This window comes from Caretta caretta, chromosome 3 (assembly GCF_965140235.1).
Source record: "Caretta caretta isolate rCarCar2 chromosome 3, rCarCar1.hap1, whole genome shotgun sequence".
Classification (NCBI taxonomy): domain Eukaryota; kingdom Metazoa; phylum Chordata; order Testudines; family Cheloniidae; genus Caretta; species Caretta caretta.
In genome coordinates this window covers 209,011,727-209,025,165 of record NC_134208.1, presented here as the reverse complement: position 1 = coordinate 209,025,165, position 13,439 = coordinate 209,011,727, and the positions used below count along the sequence as shown (strand labels likewise).

General features: G+C 52.9%; 2 protein-coding genes across 2 annotated transcripts in view; one reads left to right on the top strand and one right to left on the bottom strand.

The window, feature by feature from the left end:
* Positions 1–8,430, top strand: part of PPP2R5D (protein phosphatase 2 regulatory subunit B'delta) — a 46,342-nt gene extending 37,912 nt beyond the window's left edge. Inside the window, exons 14-16 of the mRNA XM_048842321.2 lie at positions 2,851–2,923; positions 3,539–3,655; positions 5,030–8,430. Of these exons, the coding sequence (XP_048698278.1) occupies positions 2,851–2,923; positions 3,539–3,655; positions 5,030–5,167 (328 nt within the window). The 3' untranslated portion in view covers positions 5,168–8,430. The remainder of the gene's footprint in view (positions 1–2,850; positions 2,924–3,538; positions 3,656–5,029) is intronic.
* On the bottom strand, positions 8,311–13,012 carry MEA1 (male-enhanced antigen 1). Its single transcript, XM_048842323.2, has 4 exons — positions 12,872–13,012; positions 11,312–11,603; positions 9,313–9,415; positions 8,311–9,094 (listed from the first exon to the last, which is right to left on the bottom strand). The coding sequence occupies exons 2-4, from the start codon at positions 11,585–11,587 to the stop codon at positions 8,931–8,933; spliced, it is 543 nt and encodes a 180-aa protein (XP_048698280.2). The 5' UTR covers positions 11,588–11,603; positions 12,872–13,012; the 3' UTR covers positions 8,311–8,930.
* Positions 13,013–13,439: the final 427 nt, after the last annotated feature.

Genomic DNA, 13,439 nt, shown 5'->3' with positions numbered 1-13,439 from the left:
AACCTACCGAGACTTTTGTCAGCATTTGACTTAGTTGCGCACTGTACAATATCGGCAAGAGTGCACATTAAGTGAATTAACTAGCTAACTGACAGGTGTCAGAAAGTAGCCCTCAACGGGGAATCATCATAGAATAAGGGTATTTGTAGTGGGGTTCTGCAGTGATTGGTACTAGGGAGGCACTAGTCAGCATTTTCAAGCGTGATGTGGTCGTAAGGATGAAATTACTGCTGACGCAAAGAATGATGGAGTAGTAAATAACGCTGAGGAAAGGGCTCAGTGACACACAGCAATCAGGATCTCTTGGTAATCTGGGCCCAGTCAAACAAAATGCATTTTAATGAAGCCCAAATGCAAGGCCATACATCTTGGAACAAGAAATGCTGCCAGTCCCTTCAGAATGGGAGACTGTATCCTGGAAAGTAGGGACTGAAAAAAAAAATACAGGGGTTCCATTCTGGATAATCAACTGAATGTGAGCTCCCAATATAATCCTGTGGCAAACAGGGCTAATACGGTCCTTGGATGTAGAAATAGGGGAATAGTGAGTAGGAGCAGGGAGGAGTGATTTTTACCTCTGCATACTGCATTGGTGATAGCAATATTGGAATATTGCTGTGACGGGTTCGGTCACAGAGATTCCCTTGGGACTGTCACCTGACGTTCTGAAATTACCTCCGAGTCCATTTTCCCTGCCAGCTTAGGACTCCAGAACCCTGCCTTGTTGAGACAGACATGCCAGCCTGCTGCAACACAGATCCAGGTCTGGTCCACGCCCACAAAGCTGCAGACTTAACTGAAAACAGCTCAGCAGGTTACCTATCTCCAGCACCCAGACACCCATTTCCCAATGGGATCCAAACCCCAAATAAATCCGTTTTACTCTGTGTATAAAGCATACACAGGGTAAATTCATAAATGGTCCACCCTCTATATCACTGATAGAGAGAGATGCAGAGCTGCTTGCTCCCCCAGGTATTAATCACTTACTCTGGGTTTGTTAATAAACAAAAGTGATTTTATTAAGTATAAAAAGTAGGATTTAAGTGGTTTCAAGTAATAACAGACAGAACAAAGTAAGTCATAAAGCAAAAACACACAAGTCTAAGCCTAATACATTAAGAAACTGATTACAGGAAATATCTCACCCTCAGAGATGTTCCAATAAGCTTCTTTCACAGACTAGACTCCTTCCTAGTCTGGACCCAATCCTTTTCCCTGGTACAGTCCTTGTTAGTTCCAGCAGACATGTTAAGTGATAACTAGGTGTTTTCTCATGTCTGGCAGCCCCTTTTGTCCTGCTCCACCCCCTTTTCTAGCTTTGGCACAAGGCGGGAATCTTTTGTCTCTCTGGGTCCCCACCCCTCCTTCTAAATGGAAAAGTCCCAGATTTAAGATGGATTCCAGTATCAGGTGACATGGTCACATGTCCTGTGAGACCCCAGCCTCCATTCTTCCTGGGCTGGCCCACACGTACACAGGAAGGCCTGCAGATAAACAGAGCCATGTACAGGTCACTGATTCTGAAGCACCCTTAATGGCTTCCACTTAATATGTTTACTTCAGTAAGAGCCATTTACATCTTATTCTCCTAACTCCAGACATAGAAATAACACATGCGACCAATCAGGTGAACACACTCAATAAATTTAAACTTTGTTATGATACCTTACAAGAGACCTTTTGCATAAAGCATATTCCAGTTACATCATAGTCACATTTATAAGCATCTTTTCATAAAGCATATGGAGTGCAACTTCACAAGTGCTTCCGGTTGTGGTGTCCGCATGTTAAAAAGGATGTTGTAAATTTGAAGAAGATGCAGAAAAGAGCCACAAGCTGGAGAAAACGCCGTGGAGTGAGGGACTCAAAAGAGCTCGATCTGTTCAGTTTATCAGAAGAAGATTGAGAGGTGACTTGATTAGTGTGTACATGCCTTCATGGGGAGAAAGTACAAGGTACTAAAGGGCTCTTTAGTCTAGCAGGGATGGGCAGACCAACAACCAGCACCTGGAAGCTGAAGCCAGACAAAATGTATTTAGAAATAAGGTGCAGATTTTTACCAGTGAGGGTGATTAGCCCTCGGAACAAACTCCCATGGGCACTGGTGAATTCTCCATCTCTTGATGCCTTCAGGCCCAGACTGGAGCCTTTCTGGAAGATCTGCCAAACCCAAGTTGTTTGGCTCAATGCAGAGGTAACTGGGTGACATTCTCTGGCCTGTGTTATACAGGAGATCAGACTAGATGATCAGATGGTCCCTTCTGGACTTAAACTGTATGAAAAATCTGTGATTTGCTCACCTGAGGCTTTCTTGTGCCATCCTCTGAAGCTTCTGGTCCTGGCCAGTGTTGGAGAGGGACCTTGAGTTAGATGGACCCTCGCTTGGATCTGGTAGGGCATTTGCAGTGTTCCTGTGCCTTGCCTGGGGAACGAGAGTGGTAACTCCAAACTAGCCTCAGCACGAAATCCTGGGGACAGATCCACATGCTTCCCTCCTCCAAACTCAAACACGTGAACTGATCATTCAGACAACCCACTTCCAAGTGCTTTACCCTCCAACTATCCCCCAGCTTGCAATCTGATACCCCCCAAAGACAGACCGCCATTCTGTGCCCACCCAAAATCTTCCCAGGCACACTGAATGGAATGCATCCTCCTCCAGCTGCCAGGTGTTCCCAGTTTCCAGGTGTTACCCTCACCCAGAAATTGTTTTGTTGTAAAGGACAAAATTAGTGACCCCCTTTTCACTTCCCCTCCCCCCATGTCTCCTGCTGTCTCCAGGCCCCCCATCGGATTTCCATCTCTGCCACGTTTCCCTAGAGTTTAACTTCTTCCCTTTCTCGGCAGAGGGAGGTTCAGGCTGAGGGAGCGAGAAGAGATGTGGCACAAGGTTGAGGAGCTGGCCCGGCAGAACCCCCAGGTAATGTCGTCACTCGGAATGGGATGGACGGGAGAGAGAGCGTTGGGGTTCCAAACGCCTGCTGCCTTGGCCTGCAAAGAGCAGAACCTGTCACTGGGCTCCTCCTCGCAGAAGGTCCTGACCAGCCATGGAGCCCCAGTGGCAGCCTGAGTCTCAGTCCCCTATTGTTGTCATGAAATGCAGTTACCTGAGGATGTTGCCAAGCTAGTGGAGATACCTCCAGTCTCCCAGCTGGCCTCTTACTTCAGTGGCATTGACCATCTGATACGGGAGGAGCAACTGTCCCCTGGAAAGCCTAGGTGTGTTCCAGGTTATCAAGTAGGGAGTGTGCCAGTGGCCGGCACTCTCCTGCTGTGCCAGCCTAGGCATTGTGCATGGCACACCACCACTGCTCAGCAGGCAGAGTGGGAACAGCGAAGGGCAGGAGTCTCCCTGGCTCAGGAATACTGTCTAACCCCTTTGTGCTGGCTTGAGGTGTAGAAGGTGCTTTGCAGTATTAGGTTGGGAGCATGTGAAATTCCCCTGGGGCCCAGCCAGACATGGGGGATTCTGGTGCGGGAGTGCTGTGTGCCTGCGTGCTGAACTAACCTCCCGGATTGTTCGGATTGTCTGCAGTACCCCATGTATTACGCGCCCCCACCTTTGCCTCCTGTTTACTGCATGGAGACAGAGACCCCAACTGCCGAGGACATTCAGCTACTGAAGAAAACAGTGGAAACAGAGGCTGTGCAGGTGAGTCATGGTCCAGCACCCTAGGCAGAGTTCCTCAGAGGCCGTCCCTCCACTATAGGTGGTTCCATTAGAACAAAGATATTGCCAGACTGGATCAGAGCTGAGTCCAGTATCCAGGGGCCAGCACCAGATGCTTCAGAGGAAACGTTAAAAACTCCACAGTAGGAAGAGGTGAGACAGTTAGAGATTCTTAAACCCTGAAGGAGGAGGATTTATCGCCCTTCAAAAATTTAGCATTGGCTGTTATACTTCCGCATAGTCTTGCGCTCCATATGAATGTCCAGCTCCCCTTTGAGTCGTGCTGAGGTCACATGTGAGCCCAGGAGTGTGTCTATAGTTAGGGCCCTACCAAATTCACGCCCATGAAAAACGTGTCACAGACTGTGAAATCTAGTGTTTTGTGTGCTTTTACCTGATACTATACAGATTTCATGGGGGAGACTAGCAAAATCAGGAGTCCTGACCCAAAAGGGAATTGCAGGGGGTCACAAGGTTATTTTAGGTGGGTTGTAGTATTGTCACCCTTACTTCTGCGCTGCCTTCAGAGCTGGGCAAGCGGAGAGTGGCGCTCTGACGGGCTAGGGAGCTGCCCTGGGAGGCCTGGCCCCCATTCCCTCCCCCCGGCTCTGAAGGCAGCACCCTGCCAGGAGCAGTGCAGAAGTAAGGGTGGCAAGACCACACCATGCCGTCCTGACTTCTGCATTGCTGCCTTCCAAGCCGAGTGGCCGGAGAGCGGCCGCTGCTGACTGAGGTCCCAGCTCTGCAGGCAGCAGCGCAGAAGGGTAGCAACACCATACCAAGCCATCCTTACAGCAGCTCTGCCTTCAGAGCTGGGTCCCGGCCAGCTGCCCAGCTCCAAAGGCAGCGCCGCCACCAGCAGCTGTGCAGAAGTAAGGATGGCCGTACTGCTGCCCCCTCACTCCCACAGTAACCTTGTGACCCTCTCCCCCTCCCCCCCCTTTTCGGGTCAGAACCCTAAAATTACAAGACCCTGACATTTCAGATTTAAATAGCTGAAATCATGAAATTTGTGATTTTCAAAATCCTATGACTGTGAAATTGACCAAAATGGACCATGAATTTGGTAGGGCCGCGTGTGGCTTTGGGTAGAAGGCGGAATCCCTCCCCAGCCAGCGGGGCCTCCTTAAACATAGGCAGCTGGGTGGAGCCCTGCTGTTACTGCTCAGCTTTGTCTCTTCTCACAGGGTGAGGCAAGGGGCACATGAGCAAGAGCCTCCTCTGTTCCCTCTGGGCTGGGGGAAGGGGAGATGATCAAAGTTGATCTGGGTGAGAGTGAGGGGCATGGGGCTCTCGCTGGGTGGGAGGTTAGTTCATCTCCAGAAGCTGAGCGCTGACCATGGACTTTATCTCTAGATGCTGAAAGACATCAAGAAGGAGAAGGTTTTGCTGCGTCGGAAATCTGAGCTTCCTCAGGATGTCTACACTATAAAAGCCCTGGAGGCCCACAAGAGAGCAGAAGAATTCCTCACCTCAAGCCAAGAGGCGCTCTGACGGGTTAGGGAGCTGCCCTGGGAGGCCTGGCCCCCATTCCCTCCCCACCAGGGGTACCCAGAAATGCACTTGGTTCTAATGTATAACTAGGGAATGAACATGGTGAGCTGTGCCTGTCCACGCCATTCTCATTCTTTCAGGGTAGATTTGGTTTTACATTGTACCTCGTATCTCATTGCATTGTCACATCCTCCTGCTTTTTTCTTTAACGTTGTTTTGTGTGTGCGTTTGCAAAGGGAGCCCAACCAGTCCATTTCTGCATCATTCCAGGCAGGATTCATTCCATTCCCTGCTGCTTACTGACGCAGGACCAAAGCCTCCCGAATGTTCAGTGTCTGGATGGGATTTCTCAGCCAGAGACTACATCACATGGTTCTGCACACAGCCCAAGGCCCTGTGCATGGACCATCCTCCACACCCACACCCTGCTCCATCTGTGCATCAGAGAACTGTAGCCATAACAGCGGAGAGAGGCTCAGCTGGTTGAATCAAGTCCATCCACAGGGCAGGTTTGTTCACTACAGTGAATTCTCAAGGGTCTTTTCCAGTCGAATTGTAACTGTTCTTGATGGGAGGTGATTCCACTGGTTAATAATCTGGCTTGGCAGGAAAACAGATATTTACCTTATCTTTTTCTTTACTTAATTGAATCTCCCCAGTCTATTCTCTCCTCCTCTCCCCTCCCCCCCCCCATAAGGTGGGCTAATCCTTTGCTGGGTGAAGTGCTCTGCAGTCTCTGAATGTAAGCCCATTATTACTTGTATTCCTTTGTACCACCCTCAACTAATTACCCTCTCCCTTCTTCGTTTAGCATGATTCCCCCCCCACCCACCCCTGAAAGGTTTTTATTGGCCAAGCTCTAATGAGGAAAGATTGTCACTTCCTCCAACCATTGTTGCTCCTGTCTTGAGTTCCCTCAAACTTGTCACTGTATTTCCAGTAATGAAGTGCCCGAATTCAACATGCTATTTCAGGGGCACGTGACCAATGTGTCCCTGCTCTGTGATGTGTCTGCATACTCAACCCGAAGTTGTGCTAGCCGTGGTTTGTTGCCATATCACGGGGGCATCTGCTGCTCCATCGCTACACCCGCTGTCGTGTCCAGGAAGCTTGTGCGGATAGCCTCACTCCTGTAAGCCACTGGCAGTAAAGTGATAGGCGTGTCTTGGTCCACTTTAAGTTTGGGAGCATTCTGTTGCCTCTGCATTTTGGAATCTGTAGCTGCTGCAGGCGTTGAGTGAGGCTCGCCTTACGCTGGCCATGTAGGAGGCTAGTTCTCTTGTCTGTTGTGCAGCTGTTAGTTCTCTTGTAGCATAGAAGGGATAGTTATACTACTTCATCATTAGGAATGTATTTGTCAGTAGCCCAGGGCCTTCATCCTGGCAGGTAATCTGTGGGTGCTATTGGCCGGGGTGCTGCAGTGTTTTGGTGGTTCTCTCCTGAACACTCTATTTTGTATCACAGCTCTCCCAGTTGTCACCCTGGGGAGACTAGTTTTTAAAGGGCATGAGTGGGTTCGCTATTCTATGCTACCTTTAAACAAATACTGGCCTCACTCATAACACAGATTGACAGCACTGACCAACCCACTCAAGCCCTAACTGCATTTCCAAATCATGGAAAATTACAAAAGGAAAAGCCCTAGAGTATCAGGTCTGCTCTTCATATCTAAGGGTATTCCCTGCTCCATCTCTGTGTTGTCTGTCTGTCGGGGTTTCCTCTTGGGAGACAGTGCTCTAGCCTCATACTTCTCACTCCTGACCTTCAGCCTGTTTTCTCTTCCTTAACTTCACCCCCTAGCCCCTACTTTTAATTCTGACCCCTAACTCATGTTAAATTCCTCTCCTTGTTTAGACCCTTCACAGATATCTCCTTTCCCCTGCCCATCCCTTCCCCCTCCCCCTGTTTACCTTTTTCCTAAGTCATTCCTTCTACACCCTGGCTCATTCATGTTCTTTTGAATTCCCTCATGCTAGATGTGCCTGTCTCCCCCAGCAGAGGTGGGGGGGGATGGTAATTTAAATAGTAGGTTCTTTAATCCTTTGGAGATCTTTCTCTCTTCCCTCCCAGCCCTAAACAGAATGGCCTCTCTATCTGCTTCACCCTGTGGGCTACTTAAAGTCTCTTCTGGATCCATGAATCACAGATTGGGACAATGACTGCTTATTTTGAATGTGATTGTTAGCATGGAGCCAGGTGCTAAACACTTACCGCATGCCTGGCCCAGCACCTCCATTGGCTACATAGCAGCTGTTATCCTGGAGTAGGGGCAAGGAAGGTATGCAGGAGTCCGTGGGGATGGGTTCCTGAGCCCTTTGTAACACAGGTGGAGCAGAAAGGGGCACTGGGCTGAGGAAATGGAAGGGGTTTGCAAGGGAATGGGAAGAACGAAGAAGTGATTTGGCCTTGGGGTTGTAACACACATTAGCAAGAGCCTTCAATGAAGCAAGCTGCCTGTCAGCCCACCTCTGAAATGCTCCAGAAGGTTCCAGGGAGCAGGCACCTGCCCCAGTGGAGAGTGCACAGGGAGTAGATGGCCTGAATCCTGTAGAGAAGTGGTTTGGCAGTAGAAGAGATGGAGGATGTAGCTGCATTTCAGGCTGGGATTTTCCTGGGGGGCCGGCTCTGGGGCCTGTCCTGAAGGGAGTAGCAGTGAAACTTTCCGCCTCCATTTCTAACCAAGCCAGCACTACTACCTGGTTGGGTTGCACACTGCGGCATAGTGATGGAGCATTGTGGGCTGGATGACGTAGATGTATACAGAGCCCTCTTTTTAATCTTCTTGTGGGGCAGGGAATTTTGTGTTTAGTACTTTAAATTTTGTTTGCTGCCTATTCATTCCCATGTCCTAGATATGTAAGGTGGGGCAGTGTGAGAAAGGGGTGAGTGCGTGTGGCACCTCTGCAGAACTATCATCCAACAGAATTACAGCTAGTACTCGGCCGCTGGTAACTGTCTGCTATGCCACAGTTGTCTTCCGTACAAAATTTATTTCCTAGCGTTCTGCCTGTGCCCTCCCCACTCACACAAACAGAGATGGAGCTGCCTCTGCCACTTCTCACCTAGCCCCTCCCCTCATGAGGGAAAAGCAAAACTAAACAATGCAGTCACCCCCTGGACACAAGTATTAAACTGCTTACAGGTCATATGTACATATGGTGTACTTTATTTTCAGTAGAGCATTATAGTATGAAAGTGTTGGATTTTGTACAGATGTCCCTGTATGTACAGAACTAAATAAAATGGATCTCTTGAAAAGACAACACCCTGGACTCCACCTCCTGTGACATGGTATAGCACAGCTGTTTGCCCTCGACAGCACATGCATGGGTGAGGAGGGAAATACCCTTTCCCTCATTGTGATCCATGGCACCTAGTGCAGATCTGTTGTTCCTCACAGACAGACCTGGCTAGAGCCAATAAACGCTCTGCCCTTGGAGGTTACGAAGGCAGTCTGGTTCCTTAGGGGCGGAGAACTACTACTGGGCTAGCATGAGGACACCACAATAACTGACATCAAACTATCCAAGAGCTAGGAGTGGGAAAGGAAGAGACAAGGAAACAGATTTCCTCAGTGGGAGACAAACTGAACATCTTAGCGCTTCAGCACCGTGGGGAGGTAAAGTCACATTGTTGACGCGTCCAGAGAAGGATGGCAGTGGTCGACCTCCCATACATAACCGGAGGTTAAAGTGCAGAGGGTAGCACTTTCAGGAGAGCTGATGTAGCCGAGTACAGAGGGACCTGACCCTGGCTCTGCACTTCATTTCCATTCCGGCCTAGAGGTGCTGAGACTCTGCCTGGCCTGCAGCGTTCGCTGCACCATAGCCGTCCACTGATCATCTGAGATCTCGCTGGCCCACGTGGGGATTCCCAGGGTCGGGAGCTTCACACCAGCCATCGTCCTTTTCACCAACTCCACATGTGCTAGAGCCAAACAAAGTCAGAGCATGAGACCAGATGCTGCTGCTGAGACAGCACCCAGGCCCAAAGCCTTCAGACAGACAGACTCTGGGAGCTCTCCTCCACCTCCAAGCAGCCAGGTACTGGTGTTGATACCACGCCCAGCATGAGAGACCTGCCTCTTTCTCTAGCCCCAACAAATGCCACTTCAGTCTAGAATAGAGGGAAGGGGATTCTCTTACCTGGATCCATAGGGATGGAACTTCGGCTGCTCTGAGCTGCAGCTCCGTCCTCCTCCTCCTCCTCGCTATCCACAGGGGGGTCTGGCAGATGCAGCCTCAGCATCTGCAGTGCACAACAAAATCCTCATAAGTTTCAGCAAAGCCTGGGGCAGAAACAGTCTCCCTCTGCATCCATCCTCCTGTACAGCCCCTCATTACACTTCTGCCTCAGCATGCTCCCCAGTGTTGCCAACCCAAAGAGTCATGAGTCAGATCCCCCAAAATCATGAGATTTAATACAAGACTAGGTCAGGATTTTTGGTCTGTCTTGATTTAACTTCCCCTCCTCCCTCACTCAGTGTACCAAAATCAGTGCTGCCAACGCTGACAAATTTAGAGTGCGTAATGCAGTTCTGGGCCCTGTTGAAAGAGCTGTCACTGAAGAACACAACTGAGCTCAGGGCCCCATAAGAGACAGGCCTGGCTCTGAAAAGCCTTGAAACTAGTGCAAGCATAATAATGTGTCTGTAACACACTCCTCCTCCCCCCCACACACACACATCTTATCTATACAATAAACAAACATCCATTAGATGGGAACTTTTAACATTTGCAATTTCCAGAAAGCCTTTGACAAGGTCCCTCACCAAAGGCTCTTACGTAAATTAAGTTGTCATGGGATAAGAGGGAAGATCCTTTCATGGATTGAGAACTGGTTAAAAGACAGGGAACAAAGGGTAGGAATAAATGGTACATTTTCAGAATGGAGAGGGGTAACTAGTGGTGATCCTTAAGGGTCAGTCCTAGGACCAATCCTATTCAATTTATTCATAAATGATCTGGAGAAAGTGGTAAACAGTGAAGTGGCAAAGTTTGCAGATGATACTAAACTGCTCACAATAGTTAAGACCAAAGCAGACTGTGAAGAACTTCAAAAAGATCTCACAAAACTAAGTGATTGGGCAACAAAATTTAATGTGGATAGATGTAAAGTAATGCACAATGGAAAAGATAACCCCAACTATACATACAATATGATGGGGGCTAATTTAGCTACAACTAATCAGGAGAAAGATCTTGGAGTCATCATGGATAGTTCTCTGAAGACGTCCACACAGCATGCAGCGGCAGTCAAAAAAGCAAACGGGATGTTAGGAATCATTAAAAAAGGGATAGAGAATATCTTATTGCCCTTATATAAATTCATGGTACGCCCACATCTTGAATACTGCATACAGATGTGGTCCCCTCATGGCATTAGAAAAGGTTCAGAAAAGGGCAACAAATGATTAGGGGTTTGGAACAGGTCCCATATGAGGAGAGATTAAAGAGACTAGGACTTTTCATCTTGGAAAAGAGGAGACTAAGGGCGGGGATGTGATAGAGATCTATAAAATCATGAGATCATGTGATAGAGGTCTATAAAATCACGTGCAAAGAACAAGCTCTCTTAGCATGGAGCCATAAACATCTATGGGGCCCAGCTGCTAAAAGGTGACTGAGCCATACTGTGTCAGGGTGGGTCACAGACTATTATTTCTGAAAGACAGGGTGAAGGAGACACACAAAGTACATAAAGTAACAGAGCCAAGTTGCAGAGATCTGAGCACTACTTCCAGCTTTGCCAGAAGGGACTTTGTATAAGCTCTCATTTACTCTGTCTGTGGAAAGGGTGATCGATATGTTAGCCCCCAAGGCAGCAGTAGGAGCCTCTGGCTGATCCGGGATGTGAAGTGCAAGGAATAGTTACAGCAGTTAGTGGAAGGGCTGGGACTAGGACTCATGATCTCCAGTGATGCAGTTTAGTGCCCCTAGGCTTACAGGGCATTGTGAGGGGAGTCAGGTGCTTTCAAATTCTGCTTCCGCAAAAACACGTGAGGGTCAGAGCTCCTCGTGTCATGGTGAGACAGTGCCCAGCAAGGGCCCAAATCACTTTACTCACAATAAGTTCACAAGATGGCAGCAGAGCACCCCATCTGCCCTGCGCACTCCCCCCACACGCCAGACACCCCCACGTGACCTGCAATCGCTCGTGGATGCCAGGGGCTGTCTCCGCAGGGGCTGTCTCAGCTGCCAGCGAACCCGTGTCCCACGGCCCCAGCTCTGGATCCTGGCTCAGGGGCTGGTAGAAGTAGCCATCGCCGCCCTCCTCCTCCTCCTCCGGCTCCTCACTGCTCCAGTCTCCAGGGGGGTCCAGGGCTCCCTCAGGCACCTCCTGCGGCCCCAGCTCCTCATGCTCGTTGGGACAGATCCGTTCAGGGCCCATTGTCCGTGCAGCCACCAGCTCCGCAGCCATGCACCAGCGCCTCAGCCTATGGGGGAACTGGGTCAAAGAATCTCCAGCCCCCACGCAGACTTCCAGCAGTGGGCCTCACCCCCCATGCCAACCAGCCTCCCCTCCGCATCCCCCGTGCTGGCCCCCCCCGCCCTCGAACCGGCCCCCGCTCCACACCCCCACCCCGTGCTGGGCTCCCCCCCCCGAACCAGCCCCCGCTCCACACCCCCACCCCGTGCTGGGCTCCCCCCCCCGAACCGGCCCCCGCTCCACACCCCCACCCCGTGCTGGGCTCCCCCCCCGAACCGGCCCCCGCTCCGCACCCCCACCCCGTGCTGGGCTCCCCCCCCCCGAACCGGCCCCCGCTCCACACCCCCACCCCGTGCTGGGCTCCCCCCCGAACCGGCCCCCGCTCCGCACCCCCACCCCGTGCTGGGCTGCCCCCCCCCGCTCCACACCCCCACCCCGTTCTGGGCTGCCCCCCCCGAACCAGCCCCCGCTCCACACCCCCACCCCGTGCTGGGCTGCCCCCCCGAACCGGCCCCCGCTCCACACCCCCACCCCGTGCTGGGCTCCCCCCCCCCGAACCGGCCCCCGCTCCACACCCCCACCCCGTGCTGGGCTCCCCCCCGAACCGGCCCCCGCTCCACACCCCCACCCCGTGCTGGGCTGCCCCCCCGAACCGGCCCCCGCTCCACACCCCCACCCCGTGCTGGGCTCCCCCCCCCCGAACCGGCCCCCGCTCCACACCCCCACCCCGTGCTGGGCTCCCCCCCGAACCGGCCCCCGCTCCGCACCCCCACCCCGTGCTGGGCTGCCCCCCCCGCTCCACACCCCCACCCCGTTCTGGGCTGCCCCCCCCGAACCAGCCCCCGCTCCACACCCCCACCCCGTGCTGGGCTGCCCCCCCGAACCGGCCCCCGCTCCACACCCCCACCCCGTGCTGGGCTGCCCCCCCCCCGCTCCACACCCCCACCCCGTGCTGGGCTGCCCCCCCCGAACCAGCCCCCGCTCCACACCCCCACCCCGTGCTGGGCTCCCCCCCCCGGCCCCCGCTCCGCACCCCCACCCCGTGCTGGGCTCCCCCCCCCGGCCCCCGCTCCACACCCCCACCCCGTGCTGGGCTCCCCCCCCCCGGCCCCCGCTCCGCACCCCCACCCCGTGCTGGGCTCCCCCCCCGGCCCCCGAACCGGCCCCCGCTCCACACCCCCACCCCGTGCTGGGCTGCCCCCCCCCGCTCCACACCCCCACCCCGTGCTGGGCTCCCCCCCGAACCGGCCCCCTTTGCCTGCAGGGGCAGCTCACCAAATCCGGGCCCGGGTCTCTCCCGGTCTCCAGGCAGGAGCGAGATTTCCTGCTTTAGCCCCCGGACGCGGAAATTCGTATTTGGCCAATGGGGATGACGTCACAGACAGGCCTTATGGGTATTGTAGTTACATTGTCACTTCCAGCCCCCCTCGCCCATGGCCCCTCCCCCCCATGTCACCCCCCTCAGAGCCCCCTGGACCCTCCCCTCCCCTCCCCATATCTCCTCCTAGGAGCTCCTATAGCCCCTCCCTTCTCCCCCTGAAATCCCCCAGAGCCCTCGCCCACAGCCCCCTCAACACCCCCCATGGCCCCTCCCTCCTCCCCCGTCACACCCCTCAGAGCCCCCTGGACCTGACCCTCCCCATATCTCCTCATAGGAGCTCCTATAGCCCCTCCCTTCTCCCCCTGAGATCCCCCAGAGCCCTCGCCCACAGCCCCCTCAACACCCCCCATGGCCCCTCCCTCCTCCCCCGTCACACCCCTCAGAGCCCCCTGGACCTGACCCTCCCCATATCTCCTCATAGGAGCTCCTATAGCCCCTCCCTTCTCCCCCTGAAATCCCCCA